Source organism: Aquila chrysaetos, chromosome 1 (genome assembly GCF_900496995.4).
Source record: "Aquila chrysaetos chrysaetos chromosome 1, bAquChr1.4, whole genome shotgun sequence".
In the NCBI taxonomy this organism is placed as follows: domain Eukaryota; kingdom Metazoa; phylum Chordata; class Aves; order Accipitriformes; family Accipitridae; genus Aquila; species Aquila chrysaetos.
The window spans coordinates 43,271,055-43,290,945 of NC_044004.1; the positions used below are offsets into that span (position 1 = coordinate 43,271,055).

Genomic DNA, 19,891 nt, shown 5'->3' on the forward strand with positions numbered 1-19,891 from the left:
TTTTGACACACTTTTTTTGCCAAAAAAGGCTCGGGTCCCGTGCTGGAAGTTCACTTTCTTACCTCTGGGAACCCGGCATCCATAGCCAGTAGAAAAGCTTGAGAAATTTCTGCTAAATTTTGGCTGCAGCTGCCCAGACAGTAGAGGTAACATCCCAGGCTCTTCCATGCTGCCATACAGCTGCACAAACGTGTTGCCACGAGAGCTTACGTTAGCTTTTCTGCGTGGGAAAAGTTTCCACGATTTCCACATCATTGTCATCTGCATGACAGAGCGGGTGGGATGGCTACAGGTTTTAACGTAGAACTGCGGAAGCGAGGTCACGAGTTATTCTTCTAAGCTTTTTAATACTTTTCTATTCTTTTTAAATAACAGTTATGCCACTACTCATCACTACCAAGTCCCCGAGTTCTCAGGTTAGACTGAATTTAAAACTTTTTTCAGAAAAACCGTATGACTCTATTGCATGCTTTAGTCACCTGTTTTATAAACAATCTCTTGCATCGTCTTCACCTGTCAAAGAATAGGATCAGAGTTCAGAGAACATTTACTATATGTTACAAAAATCATACTATTTTGCAGTCTCACTATGCAAAACCATCCAGAGTGTCAAACACTTACTCTAAATACATGAATTACTACAGCATATTCCACTAAGGGCATCACTTGGAGGTAGATGATACTTTTTTTTTTTCTTTTTTTTTTTTTCTTTTTCTTTTTTTCCCCCACAAGGAGATGAAGACTGAAGAACAGATTTCTGTTGTTGGTTCATAGCCTTCCTACTAGAACCCACGTGGTCTGGATCCAGTGCTTGCTTACAGATTACATGCCAGCATCAGTTTTGTAAGTAATCACAGAACGCAATTAATCATTAGTAATATCTACTTAATCATCTGCTTAAAACAAGACGAACAATCTCAAAAGATACATCTATAAAGACTCTATTCTCAAATCCATGCTTAGTCCACAGAGGTGATCAGTGGTATCACCTGAATTTTCTACAATGTGGACAGCAAAAAGAAGTGTACAAACATGCTGTCTTTTATCTCACTACTATTGAACATCCTGGACAATGGTTAAGAGATTTTAGGGCAGCTGAAAGTAAGGGTGCTCCTCTTTTTTTCTTTTCACTCCACTTTCCAATCAATGTGTATTGTAGTCCAGCTCTGGATGTCTGGAATCTCTTGGGTTTACACAAGAACATAATCATAACTATTTTCCTCCAACTGGTATGAACCCCCAAGATGAGCAAGACCTGTACCTGAGAAATTTCATTCTACAGTGGACGATGCAGAAGAAGGTGGCACTGAAACTTCCCCTGCTTACTGAAGCCCCTTCACCCCTTTTCACCACCTAGCCCTCTTTAGGACTCAGAACTCACTCCACATCACTTGATCGCTCCAGAACGTAATAGGGAGAACAGAGGAATGCTGCTAGAACACAGAATGACATGCCAGATCCTGGCAGCGAGTAGACTGGCACTGCACTAGCACTCTGTTTCCAATTCTGGTATATGACTATGGGGAAGAAGCATGGTAGCTCATACACATAGTATTAAGACAGTACAAAGATAAATAGGATATCACTCACCACTAATCAGGTCTCGATATGATTTTGGGTAAGTATGCTGGTCGAGGATAGCATTTTATCTAACAAGCAGAACACAGTTAAGCCAGTAATAGCTGCAGATAATCTAACACACACAACAAAGAATGGACTGATGTACAGTAGGAAAAGCCAATTATAGAAAAACTGTACCCGGACTTCGCATCTCCTAACTGCACCTTCTCCTTTATGTATGATTGTAACAGAGTGAGTTAATATTGCAGTAAAGACAACTGAGTTCTCTGACATTTTCTTCTGTCACAGCTCTTACATTGCACATATTTTGCACACATGTTCCAAGAATTTTGAAGAAGAATTTTATGTCTATGCCTGTATGCTGATGTTCACTTCATGGGCGTAGAAGATGAAAGCAAAAAGATAGCTTGTGCACATCAGCTCAGTTCAAGACACTTGCTTTGCTGTGACTCCACAAGCATACTGAGCATGGAAAGTGAATATGAAGCTCAACTTCTGGGAACCAAACATGAGGCACAATGTGAGATAAAGATCCAAAGAGAAAGGAAACAAAACCATATGCTTAACTTAAAACTTAATATGATCTGTGATTCTTTCTTGTAAACAACTTTGCCTATCATTCCAGCTCCAGGAACATTTGTTTCTAGTTTAAGGAGTTTCCAACTATATGTACAGCATTACTAGCGAACTAAAATGAGGGAAACTAATTTACATGTAAAAAGACAATTGCATACAACTCCAATGAAGTCCTAATATTTAAACGAAACATTTAAAATGTAATGACAATTGTAACAAACAGGTTTTGGAAAAACGCAGTAAAAAACCCCAACAATTAATTTCTGTGAACTAAAGGAGGTAATGGTAAATGCCATTAGTAAAACAGGCAAACACCAAACTGCCTGAAGTTGTGTGAGGAGTTTTTTGCTAGCATTCATTCAAACTTTGAGAATCTTCACAAAATGAAGATTCACTTTTTATACCACCCTGTAAATAAAATGAAATTAACATTGCTTAAAGTACTAAAATTAAAAAGGGTGACTTCAAAAAAAAAAAAGCTGAAAAGGCAGAGACAAAACCTTATACAATGTAATTACATCCTCAGCAATCTGAGAGAAAACAAATGAAACTAAAACAACGCAATGGACTTCTTGGGATAGTCTGTCAAGTTCTTAAACTACTACAGAATGATTTGTAGTATTTAAGTGCAACCTTTTTTCTTGCAGTGTATCTTCGGTGGAGGAAGTATATTTTAATAGAGTGTACATACATTGTCATCCACAACAGCTAGTTTCCAGGTGCTACTATACTACAACTAACTACACACTTCTATTTCCTTTCTTCTGTTTGCCTACTTGGTTTTTCCACATTACGATACGCAAAATTTTAGCATCCTAGCTAGTGAATAACAAAGACATTAAAAGCTACACTGGAGTGTGGAATTCTGATCATGCTAGTTAAGACCAGATCTCTCAAATTCTTTAAATCAAAACAGGATGTCTTTCAAAAAGAAAACAAATAAACAAACAAAACCCCTAAAAAATTCTGAGGCCTAGGAAGAAGTTGTGATTGAGATTCAAATGGCGTTTTCTACATGGGGGAAACATATGACATGAGATTCTTTTGGTCTTAAAAACTGCAAATTAATTCAGGAATATAGGCATGCTCTTAAATCAACCCAAATAGTATTCGGCTAGCCACAATGGAGCTTTGCATCATATTACAGTTCAAACTTCATTAAGCGCAGATGGAAATGGCAGTAATATAGACACTGAAGGACTAGAAGAGGGAACTGAAAGAGTTTACAAGCTTTCAAACTGATTCATATGCAGCTGACTGAAGTCAGTGATTTATGGAGTCAAATTCAGCAACCTCCCTGTTTTTCTTACATAAAGGAAGTGCATCCCATTTACACTAGCTGTGCAAAATGAGCTTTGACATGCCAACCATTGTGGATTTTCAAATTTTTATTTTAAACAAAAAAAACCTCCATAAAATTACATCCCCTGCCATACTGTACTTGACAACATTTAAAAGCTTTGAATGTGGATTACTAAGCCAGGAACAGGACACTGATTTTCTTGGAATGCATGAGAGTTTGAGATTTCTTTAAAAGGCCAGAATGCAAAGTTAGGTTTTCCTAAAAACAAAAGGGACTAACTATACCTCTGAAATGGCAATTGCCAAACATGTACCAGTCCGAAGCACTTAGCACTATTTCAAAAGTTTCTTGAATCCCGTATTACAAGCATCCGGTACTACCCAACCTTGCTGCTGTTGGCAGACACTGAGGTTGTAACTGTAAATTGCTTTGTTTGGTATTATTTCCTGTTGGTGAAATTCGCAATGTCTGAACTAGGAGTACCAAGTTGTTTGTGGCTTTTGTTTTTCTCAGCAATTCTGGAAAATAAAGGATCACATTTGTTACAAGAAAGATTATTTAGGCAAACATTTCCCATCACTTTCAATTCTGCCAATACACACCATCAAAGTTATGTGTTTTACAGAGAGGAAACCATAGCTAGAGCCAACATTTGAAAACAAATCATACTGCAAAGTCTCTGATCTATTAAAACACGATTCAATAAAAATGACATGGAAAGAGGACCCTTTTCCAAACTTCTAATTATACATTGAGGAAAACAAAAATCAGAAGTTTCTATTGCTGAGACAATTTTCACGAGAAGGCAATTACCATTTTAATGGACATATATGTATACACACATGCATGTGTATATACGTGGTGGTAAAGTAACTCATGCTTAAGTCTTCTTTGTTACAGTACTAATTACTTCACCTTTTGGACTAAAATAGCAAAGGTCTTCAGGGTACAAAATTGTTTAAATGATATTGATTAGATTTACTCTGTAATCCCTGTGACGGCATGGAGAAAAAACATGGATGTACTATAATGGGCACTTTCTAACAAGGAACCAGAACAGTGACGGTTGAACAACAAGCATATAGAGAAGTCAAGTATCCCAATGGCTTCCTTAAAGTACCTAGTTACTTCAGTACCCACATTCTTAGTCTGTTTTGACCATGAGTAATCCAACAGAATTTCCTGGCCTGCACAACTACTGGTACAGCAATGCGTATGAGCTCTGGAAACAGCTACATTAAACATAACAAAATATAACCTGGAAAACACTTCACTCCTCAGACTCAAAAGGATTTTGACCCATGTTGAACTGCCAGTTTCACTAACACCACACAGGAGAACTGTTTTTTCAGGTTTTGTCCAACTCCTTTTGTCTCCCAACCTTTGCATTTGGCTTTGACCTGTATTTGTTTCCCAACTCTTGCAGCTTTTCCTTGCACTTTCATTCTCCCTCACTCTACTATTCTTCACAGATTCTCTATTTTTTATTAATGAAACAAACTATGAAGATACCTGTAATTTTCTTCTGTTTCAATCAACATATCCAGATCAAGAGCAAAATAACCTTGCCAAAATACCTCTCTGGTATTGTTAGTATTGTATCTATGGTTTCTTCTTTACTTTATAGTGAAATTGGCATAACCCTCTTCAGCTGTGATATTGAAATCACATTTGCAAGCATCACTATGGATCTATGACAGGACTACCTACATTTGAGATGCTTAAATTGTTAGGAAGCTCATATAAAGTCACAGGTGGTTACAGCAATTCAAATGCCACCCATAAGTCCTTCCCAGTTCCCAACTCAAATCTCAACGCTACATTCTCTTTAATACTCCTGATACAATAATAGTGAGTGTGTTGTATCTTTCAATTAGGTACACTTTAGTAACTTACAGCTGCTGTAATTGGGAGGCCTGTCAGGAAGATAAAGAAGCTGTTCCACAACATTTAAAATGTTTTTCAGTAGCTGTTTATGAGCTGATCTGGTCACAATTTCAAGATCAAGGCATAACTAACTTTCTTTCATCAGGATGTCAAGCTCATAGTGCATGTAATTGTTTGCTCTAAAGGCTGTGAATTTAGGAGACGTTCTGTTGCTAACATTTTGAAACCAGAGCAAACCAGGCCAGTATGTTAAATGTTACTGCTGAAGTGTGTGCCCACAGCTATTTAGTTTTCTCTGTTCTAGCTTTCACACAGTCAGCAGAGATCACAGCTGCTGCTTCATCTATTGTATGTTTCTGTTGTGTTGATTCTTCCTGCTCTGAGTAAGTCTGAAGTGAAAAGGTGAATGGTGTTCTGTGTCTTTTCCTGCCAGGAATAAGACCTTTTAAATTCAGCCCATGTAAGTAGAAAAAAAAAAAAAAAAAAGGTCCCAAGACACTGGGGATTAGGATGGCAAGGTATGAATTCCATACCTATGTTTAAAACAGTAGCTTACTTGCATTTCTGATCTCACGGAATACTTTTCCACCAAGTCATTTTGTTACGAAACTCTTTTCTATCAGAATCGTCAGGATGTTTTTCTTAGTACTAATTTTCTTTCTTTTCTCTCTTTCTGTGCTACTGTTCTCAACTGCAAAGACAGCTCAGTCTTTCAGGGGCACATGTGTACCCTTTCTAGATGCATTTCTAAGTTTTCATTAGAACACTGCAGTTGACAAACATTCGTAACATGTTTTCGTAATGCTTGAAATTATCTACAATGGGATTTTTTTTTTCCCCTGGCAGAGGAAGACTCATTTATCTTCAGGCTGCTAACCAATGGGGCTGCCAAAGACCCCTCCTTTATAAACAAAACTCTATGAAGAGCTTTCAGAAACATGAGAAAATATGGCAAACACAGCTTGAGTTCTTCAGCTTTGCTGGCAGAAGATTACAGAAGGATAACGACGAGTTCGTGAGCCTTGATCCCCTGCATCTACCACTTCGCGGTTCACAGCAGAAAGCAGCTTCCTGCAGAAAGACTGCTTCCCCGGCTTCCCCGCCATCTCCCCCCCGCTCCTATTCTGAAATCCTCCAGCTCCAACTTCCTTATTTGGTTGCCGGGACTGTTCTTTGTCTGGCTGAACCCCCCTTCCCGCGGCCGCGCCGCCCCCGTCTGGGCCGCGGCCCGGCTCCAGCGGGCCACCCCGCCCGGCCCCCGGGCGAGCAGCGGCAGCCGCCGGCCGCGGCCATGCCCATGTAAGGAGCACCTTCCCCGGGCGCCGGCGGGGCGGGGCGGCCCCGGCCCCGGCCCCGGCCGAGTCCTCCTCACACGGCCGCCCTCGGGCAGCCGGGCTTTCTCCGGGGTGCGGCGGCCGGGATCCTCTCGAGAACCGCCGACACACCGTTGTCTCCGGTTCCTCTGCTCGTCCCCCTCCAGCCTCACCTTTACAGCCTCACCTTTACACGCGCAGCCTCACCTTTACGCGTGCAAAGCCGTGGTGGGCGTCCCGAGTGGGATCACTTTTTAAGCTGCCGTGGCAGCGTGCGCAAGCCGCTGGCAACGAGACAAAGAAAACCGAAGTTATAAAGTTCCAGTGTAAAAACTCATGGATTCTTGTCATGTTTTTCATTGTTCTTTAGAGCAGGTTACGGCCTGTCCTTTGGAGATTTAACTGGTGCTTTCTGCAGAGCAAAAGGAATCTCTCAACAGTGCTACCCATTTGTTTAAAAGTGGCCATTCTGACATGCTACATGAAGAAAGCAAGCGAGACTAGGTTTACTCTCAAAATATCCCGAAACTCTTTTAAGCAGTATTATAAAGAGCGGCCTACCTGCAGGAAGTCGGTGTAAACTCGCTAGCAGAACACTCCCTACTGTTATGACTGTTGCTTGATACTCAGTTTTAGTAGCGCATCAGGTACTTCGTGAGAAAGAATTTACAGTCTAAATGTACATGGATATGTAAGACCAACAGCAAGCAAGGAAGAACACTTAAATAAAAGAATTAGCCCTGCTGGTCATTTTTTGTTCACATCTTTTAAATTTACTCTTTTTTGAAGCGGAATATCACAGGCATTTATGTGATAGTCATTTTTTAAATGAAAACCAAGGAATCCTGCAGGAATTGATTTCTTTCTTTAAATTCAAATGTGAAAATAACAGTTCAGGAGAATATATAGTGAGTATATCCACAGTGACAACTGAAACAAGCAAAGTTAGTATGCAGAGATATCTCTATCTGGCTAAGGAAATTATTGAGCTGTGACTCCTTAAAAGGAATACCCTTCACAAAGTAACCATTCAAAATAAGTAAAAGTCTTGTGAGACAGTCCTCTCCAAGGCAGCGTGACAAGAAACAGTATTTTGCAACAAATTAAAGAAGTTGTAGCTAAACTTCTGACTTTCTAATTCTGTTTGGGAGTCTGGAAGCATTCCCGTATTTCTCAATATGGCTCCTTAGTATTAAGTTGTGAAAAGAAGTCCTTAAGTAATGCTAAAAGTTCCTCCATTATTGCAAGCTCCTGTGGATGTTCGGGTGAAGCAGAAAAAAAGTAGCAGACCGGAATAAAGAGAGCACTGCGTTAAGTCACTGATGTAGAGTGCAATAGTGACTGCTCCTGGGCACAAGTGCATGAAAAAAAAGTAATTAGGGAGAGTACAAAGGTGCATTTATAACCACCTTCCTATAATGCTCCTTCAGCTGCACCCAACACATTAAGCCAGTTGTATTTTCAGCTCAACAGAAAACCGACTCTGGTATTTTTACATTGCACTCCTGCCCTCAACAGAGGCCCGAACAAGTTTGTTTACTTGTGAGAAACTCTCAAACTAGAAAAACTTAAGGAAACAGCTTAATAATAATAGCAGAATAAGAAATATATTGACCACGTCATATTTACATTACATACATAAACTACCATGCTAAAATTCACCTCAGAAAAAACACCAAACCAACAAACTAAACACGCAAACAACTTACAGCAACACAAGAAATATATAGGAGCAATTTAGTAGAATTTATGTCCAGAAAAATCTCCTGGTTTCAAGTTATCTGTTTTGAGATGAATGTAATTAAAACATTCATAACTGACAAAGAAAATGCTAAAATTAAAATCCAAAATACAGAAATGCTTTAAGAATAAATTAAACAAAAGTCATAAGGACATATGATTGTCAAATAGTAATTTAAAACTAAACGGGATATCTCCTGGAGCTCACCCTCCCCACTGCTGAAGGCTGCAGCCGTACTGGTTTATTTCGGAACAGCTCCATCATCTCCAGCAGGTGTTCAGGCTACGGACAAATAACTCTCTGCTGATTCTGCAAACAATTTACTGTCCAGGCCCCATCATCTGACATCAGTTCTTCTGAATGGAACGAATGACACCATAACAGATATGTTCAGGATAGAAGGACATATCCTTCAACCTCTGAGATGCTGTTCTGTGTTTGCTCTTTTGGTTTTGTGCCATATTTCCCTTCTGCAAATAAGAGTATGTCTCTGCTGAATGAGGAACTCGCAATGCTCTCAAGAAAGCTATCTAAAAACTTAGATAAATGCATATAAAGCGTAGGCCTCTACCCTTGCAGAACAGATGACCTCCCAGAGATCTGGAAGTTACTACTCAACTGACTTTCAATGACAGTTCCAGACCCCTCTCCGGCTGGTCAAACAGGTTTCAAAGTACAGGTTTTCTCTCTCTAAATACTTCACATAGTTAAATTGCTACCACTGACCCCAGTGGCAATCTTTCAGCAAGTAGAGCATATGTGCTCCCCCCATGCCATCTTCTCATTCTGGTAGCTGCCAATTCGTGCTTGTACAATTGAATCCTTCCTTCTTCTCCTGCAGTGAACCCACTCACTCAGACTACTCCACTGCACACAGTAAATCATCAGTTGCAACTAGACTGAGCTGTACCAACATCTTTCTCACGGGCTTGAAGCGCTGCCCTCAGAGAACCGCACTGTATGCTGTGCCACCTGCACTTCTGCCAGAGTGTACTCGTGCTGTCCAGCCCCACATCAATGTTATGGCAGTTTTATAAAGTCAAAAAATAGAAGGCTCTGCAGAAGCAGTGGAATAGAAATGTGCCAGGAAATATCACAACATTAACCTGATGGGCCCGAGTAGTTTTGTCATCTGACTATGAAGGTATTAGGTACCAGTGCACAGCCATTTATCAAGTTTAGAGTACCGCCAACAACTGTTTCAACCTGCTGCTGGGGAACACTGAATTCATAAACTACAAAATCCCTTACTATTATTAAAGGAATTATGAAAACAATCAAAAAACCTCAGCATTTTATCAGTAAAATAAAATTGTAATAAAAATTAAGAATACTGCCATTGTAACATATGTGCCAAAATATTTACTAATATTGTAAAGCATATTCAATAACACAATCATATTTCTCAGACTTAACATATTCTGGATGTATAGATACACATACTACTAATAATATATTTTAGTCCAGAACTTGAACAAATCTCCTGCCAAAGTATGAGAATATACACTGACTTAACTGATAAAAAGAATTCTTTACAGAACTGCTACCCAAACACCTGAAACCTGAACACCATTTTTTTGTTGTTTGTTTGGAGGAAGTGGGCTTTGTTTTGTTTTTTTTAAAACATAAGGGATCTGGAAAAAGAGGCACATATGTTGAACAGTGCCAGGCTCAGCACAGTTCTGTGTGGAATTCAACTGGTTATCATCTCCTGCTCTTTTGAGAAATGACAGTTTACTTCTATTTTTGGTTACTTTCTTTTAAACACTTAGTTTTATTTGGGCAAGAAGATCTATTTTGTCAAGCCTTTATCCCTTGGCTACTTAGTTTCTTCAGAAGCCTTTCAAAATGGACTGTGTTGAAAACCTTTGGAAATCCAGTGGACTGTATAAACTAGACTTCACTCATGCACATGGTGCTTATTGGTTCTTTCAAATAGTTTGAGTAGATTTGTGAGGTGCTACTTCTATTTACAAAATTTGTTTTTTGCCCCAAAATGTCACATTATGTTCATGATCTTAATATTCTAATTTCAAAGTATCATCCCAAATGGTTTTGGCCAATATATAATCTGTAGGCTTAATACATTTTTCTTTTTCTAAACATTTTAGATACTCTTGAAAGAAACACACGCCCACATTGAAACCAAGGTAGTACTGCTTGCTGCAAATTTCTCCCAGAACTTTCATGGAAAGATACGGAATGCACACATGCAAGTATATAGGTACCTATAGGCAGCCACACAGACACAGGCAAAGAACGGTTATTTCCCAGTTTAAAATTAATCTGCACAGTTTAGCTGACCATTAAAACATGTTTGCATGCAATCACAAGAAAGATAGAGACAAGACATTTCTATCTTGGCATTTTCACCATAAGAAAAACAGACAGCTGATACTAAAAAGAACTGCATCGTGCGCTACATATCTGAACTTACGGCGTAGCATTAAATATTTAAACATAACTGTGCAGAAAGGCTTTTCATGATGCTGTAACTATCCTATCTAAAAAACATATTTTTTTCCAAGTATCACAGATTTTTGTCAACTAAATATAAGTGGGGCTCTAAAAGAAATGCCATCTTCTACTGAAACCAATGATGTTTGCTTAATATCAAGACTTTGGGCAACAATATGTAATTACTACACATAAATTTATTGTTGGAATCAAATTCTCATTTAATCTTAATGCATGCTTTTCTGATTAAAGACCCATGTGAGCAACAATAACTATATATATATATATATATATATATATATCTCTGAATGAAAACCATGTGCATTCATATCAAAATAGTATTGCCAGAACTTTCAGTACAGAAGTACTAAAACATATCCTGGGGGAAACCTGGATGAAAGCTACTCTGAAATATAATGCAGTTATGAGTGGTTAAAAGTCATACATTTGACTTATATTTACAGCAGCAGCCAAAGACAATGCTCATGTATGAGAGAGTTGGGCACAAATTCATGGGAATAAGAAGTACTATTCTCCGTAGGTACAGTTGACATACCCCATTGTATTGTATTTAGATCTGGAAAACATTTGCCAACATGTTATTGTCAAAATGGAGGAAGTACACAGAATGGCAGCAAAAATTGCTGTCAATTGCAAGTAGATGACCACTTTCCAGTCTGGTTTTAGAGGGAAATATATGCCGCATGACTTTGTTAAATGGTAACTAGTGATACCTGCAAGTGGTAAATAGTAAATAAGCACAGACTACAGTGAAGAGCAGCAGAATGAAATTAAGAAATGACAAATTGAAGCTGAGTATATCAGAAAACTTGGCAGCATTATTCCATAGTTCAACTCATCTCAGTCTGTTGGGCAAAACAAAAGATCCACAAATGAGACAGTGCTACACAGAGAATAAAGCAGCAGTGTAATAAAATTAACTCAGCAATACAATATCATTTTTATATAGCTCTCTTGGTGCACTGTGCTAGTGAGATCTTCTTCCCTTGTAGGGGTCATGTTTATTGGATGCTTAGGAGAAGAACAGAACTTTTGAGCAATCAAAACCCACTATAATGTATAACAAAAAGACATGCATCGTGATGTCTGGGACTGTCAAAGCACAACATGCTACAGACTTAATTTTGTCCTTTAGAAACCAGGTTTCTTCTTCCCAGACATTACAACATATTCAAAGAAAAAAAAAAAAACAAACTTCAATAGTAATTTGCAATAACTGTTCTTACTGGTAACATACTCCTAGTGGGAGTTCAGAATGACTTAGTGTGAAGACTTGTGGACATGATTTTTATGCTCTGTTTACATTTTCTGGGAGCTTAAGAGAAAACAGTCTGAAATAAGCTGCAGCTAACATGCTACAGGAAATGAAGGAAGAGAACCAGACTTCTCAAGAAAGACTTACATTTATATAATGGCGATGCCTATGTTTTGGCTTAGAAAAAGGAATGTAATTGTTATAAAATACACAGAAAAGCTGTTGACTGGTGCTTCTCCTTACTTAGTGGATCATTAACCACTCCAACACTGTACATTGTATCAAAATGCTTTTTAAGAGAACTCTTTCACCATTGTATGGTACTTTGTTTACAGACTAAAACTTCTTACATCAGCAAGCCCTCTCCCTCTATGGCAAGTGAAGAGACACTAAACCAGCACAACCCTCACCTATGCCAAAGGTGTTGGTGTGAAACCTACCAGAGCATTTTCCATGGTTACAGGAGAAAGCGTTCAGTTTGTCAGGAAGTAGTAATATGCTCTTCAAAGCATACCATCTCTTTTACTAAAGATATCCACAGCACATTGCTAGAAGAACCTGCAATCAGCTGCTTACAGCTTTGCAAAACTTCCATTTGTGCTGAAATAATCCATGGCAAACATCTGATCAGAATATTTTTGTTATTTTTTTTTTTTTTTTAAGTTTTATACAAAGAAGTGTTAGGTGCCTTTGAAATTAAGTTTTGAAGTTGAAATTAATAAAAGGGGAATGTGCTTCTTACATTTTAAGGGTGTTCTAGCACATGAACACTTCTGTAGAGAACCAATTTATTTGGCAGAGGATCTTACTAGTGCCAGAAATAAGTCTTTTTTCTCTACAGTAAACTATGCCTATATTTGGCTAGATCATGAGCTCTTTTATTTAAAATTAAACAAACAAAAACCCTTCCTACCAAAAAAATCAGCTTTGCACATGCTCAGTATGACATCAGAAATTCCAGCCCGATTTTTTCCGGTAGGTCAGAAATCCATGGATCATACACGTAGGATGGTCTACGCTAGACTCTGGACTGTTACTGGCTTAGCAGGAGTTTCCTAGAAATCCTGTTCTGAATCACAGACACAAGGCATGAGAACTGAAAGCAAGTAGTTTGTCTCGCCTGCATTCCAAACAATTGCTCAAGATGATGTCAGGGCAACTGGATGAGATTCTGTATGAAGGTGAGAGGGTAGAGATTAAAGGGAATCATAGGAGACTATAAAACCAACTTCTTGTGCTTGACATTATAAACTTCTTTCCATGTAATTTTTTGTGATATGTATGGGTAGAAATGGATGAACAAACTTATCCACATTAGTTTTAACTTCAGTTTTCATCCAGTCTTACATGCTCAACTTCCACAGAAATCCTTTGAGAGAGTTTGCACCATACATCTCTTTCTGGGCTTCTTACCAGTATTTTTGGGAAGCATCAAGTTTTGCATACATCAGCTATTCAGCTGAGATGAAAATAAACTGCAAAGGAATATGGTATCATAAAACTTCATTTCCAGAAAGAAAGCACTGTTAAGACAAACTTGTTTATACTGCAGTAAGCCTGAATATTAAAATGCTACATTTCATTCAACCAGGATTATTGGAACAGTTTCTAAAATCTGTGAAGTGTCATATATGACTGCATGTTTTGATGCCTCCCTAAGATGTATATGACCTCTTACTCTAAATTACTTCACAGCTATCACTACATTTTTGCTATTTGATTTCCAGTGAATGTTGGTTTGGGTTTGTTTTTGGTTTTTTTTTTTTCTTTTTTTTTTTCATTACCTTGACAAGAACCAGTAAAAAGATTGTACCATACATTAAACATAGATTAAAACAAAACTTCTGCTGCTTCCTCTTGAGTTTGGGTTAAAACTTTACACCTCTCCCTATGCAATTCTATTAAAAACATAGTGGTTTTCACTTTAAACTCAGTTAAAACATGTAATAAAATGCCCACACTTCTGTTGTAGAACAGAAATACCAATCCACAGATATCAAGAAGATTCTGAAGTATTCTCCAGTTCTTTTTCGTCTCTAAAAGATGATTTTTGATCATTAAAAGTGAAAACTAAATAAAACCAAAACTGGAAGTCTCTTTAAAAACAAAGTTGAACAGGTATCATGGACTGGCCTGTGATAAAATATTCTGAAAAGTCAATGAAGAAGTAGATATAGACTTTCTTAAAAGCATTGAAATTCTAATTATCTGTATACATTTTCATTAGGTACAACAACTTTGTAAGTATGTGGTTTTCATGGTTTAAAAAGACCGTGCTCTGTAAAAATCACAATTTTGATTTTTTTTTGTCTTATATGAATTCTTATGAACGACATTTTGCTTTCAAACAGTTGTATTAGTTTTTTAAGATCCTACTTGGATTTGTAACTAAGCTTTAAAATTATAAAGGACTAAAAGAATGTGGACTGAGAGGACAGGTAACATCTGCTAACTGATGACACATAGGTGCAAACAACCTAACAACAAAGGATACTTTCCCTTTTACAGTTTTAGTTAGGCCATGAAAAGGCCTTTCTCTGGCGAAGCTAAACAACACACAACATTTGTATTCCAGAAGCATGACAAAGACTGTTGTGCGAGGTTTTGATTGAGGAGTGCTTCATGGTCAGGGATGCTGTATCTCAACCAAAACTTTTAAAAGTAAAAGTTCCTTTGAGACAATACACAAAGGGAGCAGTACTGCAGGCCAGTGCCTAGGCAACAATCTATGGGATGCCAAAAGTTTCGTGGACTACTACAAGCACCCATTGTGAAAGCAAGTGCAACAGTAGCAGACAGCGGTTCTGAGGCAGGAAGTTTAATTCATAGTATTGCCAGCTATGTTGGTGACTGATCATTTGCCTATTCACTAATTCTACTCATATCAACAGTATGGATGTTGCCTACTCTGATTAGGAAGGATAACTGCAGAGACTTTTAAATTTCTTGAAGCAAATTTATCTTCTAGCCCACAATTGCACTTATCCAGAGGAGTTATTTTAAAAGCAGTTCAGCACCATTTATTACATATAGTATGATTAAAAGGGGAAAACAAAAACAAAAACAACCCAAACCCCAAAACAAAACCCAAAACAACAACAAAAAACCCACCACCAAAACAAAGAAAAGAAGAAAAAAAAAAAAAGGAAAAAAAAATAGCCCCCAAACCCATAGCAAAGGAGGATTTTTCTGTATCGCTGCTACAATATGTTCCTGGCTGGAAAAGGACTGCATTGCAGACATACAGTTCCTATCAATAAACTAATACTCACTGACCAAAACTGGACTTCTAAGAGCAAGTTTGGTCTCCTTTTTCCCCATCAGTGGGTATGTGCCAATAAAGAATGACTGATGATTGTGTATTTTCCCTCAAAATTCTACTATTTGGATTGAAGTAAAAACATAATATACTTGCAGCAAGGCTTTTGCTACAATACTATGTAACACGTATGGTTCATATTTGGAGAAGCATAATAACACCTTTTGTTAAAACACAGCCCTTATGGTTAATATACAGTAACATGCTGGCTTACAACATTTTATTATGGTTATCTTGAACTTATAGAACCAGCAGAATCTTTCTGGGAAAAAAATCCAAACAAAACACTAGGAATTCAATAAGGGTGGTGGAGGGGAGGAGAATAAGACAGTTCCCCAATATACTCATTGCCAAATATATTTTTGATTACTTCTTTGCCAAATCCAAAGTAAATCTTTTTCTGGGTTTGGCATAATGAGAACTCCCTATAGGTATCTTGTATAATGGAACACTGTTTATTTTGCTGCAGGGTCTGTTCAGTTTATGGAGAGTCTGTTCTGAAAGAACTACTGTGTTCTTTTTACAACTTTACACTCTGCCATTCTGTAAAACCTATCTTTCCTTCAGCTTCTTAGGAAGAAAGGAGAGGGTATCTAATTCTCTCTAAGATATTCCACTGTGTTTGTTGAAATTGTTTATATTTAGAATTTTGCTAGAGGATGTTTATGCTAGAAGACTTTGGAAAAATAAGTTGTTTAACATACTGAAATCAGCACTTACAGAAAATACTTTATAACTTGATAGGTGTACTGTCAAGACCACTAGCTGAGAGTATCTGGGCCCAGAAAAATACCACTGTCTCTAAACTGAATCAATCTTTCTTGTATAGGAATTTCTAAACCAAACTCCCATTATGATGACCTGTTCAAAGGAACAAACTTAAGTATCTTTCACTGAATATTTATAGACTTATAAAATAAAGAGTCATTCCACCTAACAGTTGTCTATAGCTGTAATGAGACTTTTTTTCATGACACCTCTCTCTCACTAAATTTACTGCAATACCTATAAATTATTTAAATATTGTATTTTTTATTGTAGAAATATTTTACAAATGTTTTGTTCTTTAAAAATAAAATAACCAAAATCCTTTCCTCAATCAGCCAATGGTTGTAAAATAACCACCCTCTGCAGAATTCATTTACGTAAGTAACTGGGCGGAAAAAGAGCGTGGTCATGGAAAAAAGTTTAGCCATATTCATTTATAGATAGCTGGGCAAACACTTTGAAGGATGGCTCAACCTCTTCATGACAAGCACCCAGCACTCTTCTAGCCTCACAGGGGAAGAGCTCCCAGCTGATGTGTGGTTGCTATGCCAACTTTCTGATACCCCTAAAAAAGGTGGGCATGCTGGAAGATTCAAAGAAGAAAAATTATGGTGGCAGCAGGTTTTACTTCAGCAGTCCTTTCCTAGCCAAGAACCACACGGAACTGCTGCTGTGAAGAAGAATATGAAAAAGCTCATATTTCAATCCCAGGAATTGTTCAAGGGGCTCTAGAGAGAAAGACTCAATATTCAGGTTTGTCCCAAGAGGCTTCTAAATTTCAAGCAGCAGCAACACCACATTAAGAAACTAATCTATGTGTGAGGAGAAGGTGAATGCATAAAAATTATAAAATCAGAAGGAAAAGGTTACCTGAGAAAGTACTAAAGATAAAAGTGGTATCAGTCATGCGAAGAATGTGGGAAATTTATTTTGATTGGAAATATGTTCTAGAATTAAACTATGGTATACAAAATGATATAATTTTTTAAATATTTTATTTATAATGCAAGAAGCAGATTTTAGATCTTCACTGAGTACATGCAATCTTTATTAGTGGGGAATTAGTGGGGAATGCTGCTGTAAAATAACTGAACAGCAATCCAGATGTAATCCAGCTAAAAGTTTCATAACACATGAGGCTGAATTCCCTCAATTAATTTTTGCAGAATCAGTTTTAAGCAGCAGTTCAGCATCTCTAAAAACGGAACAACTGGGATCAGTTTAGGATAAGCCATGCACAAACATGAACGAATTTCTACCAAGAGATGTCTCAACCATGGCCACTTGATCATCTGTACCAGTGCCTTTTCTCAGGATCTCATAAGGCATATCCCAAAGGGAGGACCTCCTCAGACCTTTAACTCTTAGAGAGGTAGTAGAACTGGAGAGGCAAATTCCCCAGTTTGATTATTCTCACTCTGCTACTCAGATTACAACAGGTGTCACCTGTGACTAATTCAGAAGTTTGTCGCAATATACCTTTGCTTCTTCAAAACAAAGTGTGATTTATGTCACAGTACTTAAGAGTATTGTACTTAAAAAAAACCCACAAACGTGTTTAAACAACTCCAGAAACAGAAAACAAACCACACCAAAATGAGTCTTACCTTTTCAATGAACAAAGGAGGGAAGTCTAGGATGGTTACTGACCTCTGAACTATTTGCTGCACACAACCTCCCCTTATCGCTGGCTGGCCTTTTCCACTGGTACACAAGTCAGCATGTCATTACTATCATGTTACTTTCTTTTCCTTGAATCTTCTGTCTTATGCTTTAAGGATCTTTCGTCCCCCTCAGCCCACCCTAGGGAAAAATATGCAATTCTTTTTTGGACACAGTCAGCTAGGTAATTACACTAGCTCAATTTTATTAGGACCTTCAAAAAGCTGTGCCTGTCTGACTGATTTATTTGCGTCACTATTTACTGGTTTGCTCTTCTAAGAAATGATGTATAGCTCCCTTTACTTAAGTACACATTCCAAAGAATACAACACACAGTGAAGTGAGGAAACAGTCCCATGTATGTGTAAAAGGTAATACAGTGTTGTTTTTTTTAATTTCCCAGTAAGCTATGAGAAAAACATGCCCTAAATAATACTGCCAGCAGAATGGTATTATTGATAGTATGGTTTGATACATGGTCTGGGATGTGATTCTCAAAATAAAATAAGCCTGATAAGTCTGATCACTAAATGTACTTCCTTATCATAATTTAATCAGATATCGCCTAGACAGCATCCCCTACATTCTTCAATAAAGCAACATATAAGTAAAGGTCTGGACTTTTGAAACAAGGACCTGCAATTCTAGTCACTGGTCTGGGAGACAAAAAGCCACCAAAACCCAACAGCCACTAAATCACAGCTGAATCATTTCAGACAGAGAACTGGTAAAAGGAAAAAAAAAACCCCAACAAACCCAAACAAAAGAAAAAAAAAAAAAGCAATCCACACTTCAACAAAGCCTGAAAGAATCAACTGGCTTCAGGCCAAGAAATGCTAATGGAACTCATATTAGCTGAGAAGAAGTGAAATAAGTTTCCAAGAAATTGTTTAAGATACTCATTGTACAGGGAAAAAAAAGCAACTCCACTGCACCATTTTCCAAACGCCTGATCTTGCATTCCTTGCACACCCTAATTCCCTTTAAAGTAATTATGAGTTTAGGCTATGTGCCAGGGTTATATAACTATGTCTTTAAAGACAAATGCACAGTAGCACAAAGCAAAAATATATATAAACCCAGGATTAGGAAAAAAAAAATAAAATCCATAGCTGGACAAACAAAACTAGAAATTTAGAAAGAAAAGTACAATGAAAATAGCTAAAGGTGAGGTACATGTCTAATCTCTTTCTCTAGAACTGGAAAATATTAAGAGGGAGGAAATTCAGAGTAAAGGGGGTGAAATTGGAAAAGTTAAACAGGCTTGTCAAATAACAGAAATATTTGAGTTACATTTCCTAAGCTACTTTAAAAGGGAGTAAACTAACCAAATGCCATCTGAAATTGGCTGTACGCCCACCACTTTGGTTGACTTCAGGGTCAGTAAGGCAGAAGGCAGACATAAGCTAGCATAGCTGAAAAATCAATACAAATACAGATAAAACACATGGAATTTATTATAGAGCAGCTGGAAATGCAAAGAAAGAATTCTGTGGATCTATACCGATGGTGTAACTTCAAAAAATATTCTCCAAGTATGAAAGTGCTTTACAAAACAAACAACTTTAAGAAGTGAAGTTAGACATAGTCATGCTACAGAAAACAGACTGTGCTACTCTGAAAGTCTGGCATAACATTTCTGATTGGTTTAATAATGTTACTTTTCAAATAAGTCCAAACAGGCTTGCTAATGAAGATCAATAAATCCTTCACATAATAACGTAATACATGCGTGACAACATCCAAGAATTGGGGAGAAAACAACTGCCAAAAATAAAATGGGAAATTCTAAGCTGTTTCTTTCCCCATTGCTTTTCTTCCAGTATATTATTTTGGTTAAATTTTCAGGTACATTTTCTTGTACTGTGCAAAGTTTTAAAGGATTCCTGGAAAGCTTTCAAGACATTCATCTATGTCAATATTTTTATTCTGTAGGGAGTCATGTCAGAATCAACACAATAAATGTTACCATGAAGTATTGCTAGTGAGCCATTCCTACAAGAAAGTT

The 19,891-nt window shown here is 37.6% G+C and overlaps 1 protein-coding gene across 7 annotated transcripts in view; it reads right to left on the bottom strand.

The window, feature by feature from the left end:
• The window catches only part of PALLD (palladin, cytoskeletal associated protein), a 210,787-nt gene that overhangs the window by 69,562 nt on the left and 121,334 nt on the right, over positions 1–19,891 (bottom strand). The window contains exon 1 of one of the 7 annotated variants that reach the window (XM_030023712.2): positions 63–227. The exons of the other annotated variants lie outside the window; for them this stretch is intronic. Coding sequence (XP_029879572.1) covers positions 63–79 — 17 coding nt within the window. The 5' untranslated portion in view covers positions 80–227. Of the gene's footprint in view, positions 1–62; positions 228–19,891 lie in introns of those variants that run through there. 7 annotated transcript variants of the gene reach the window in all.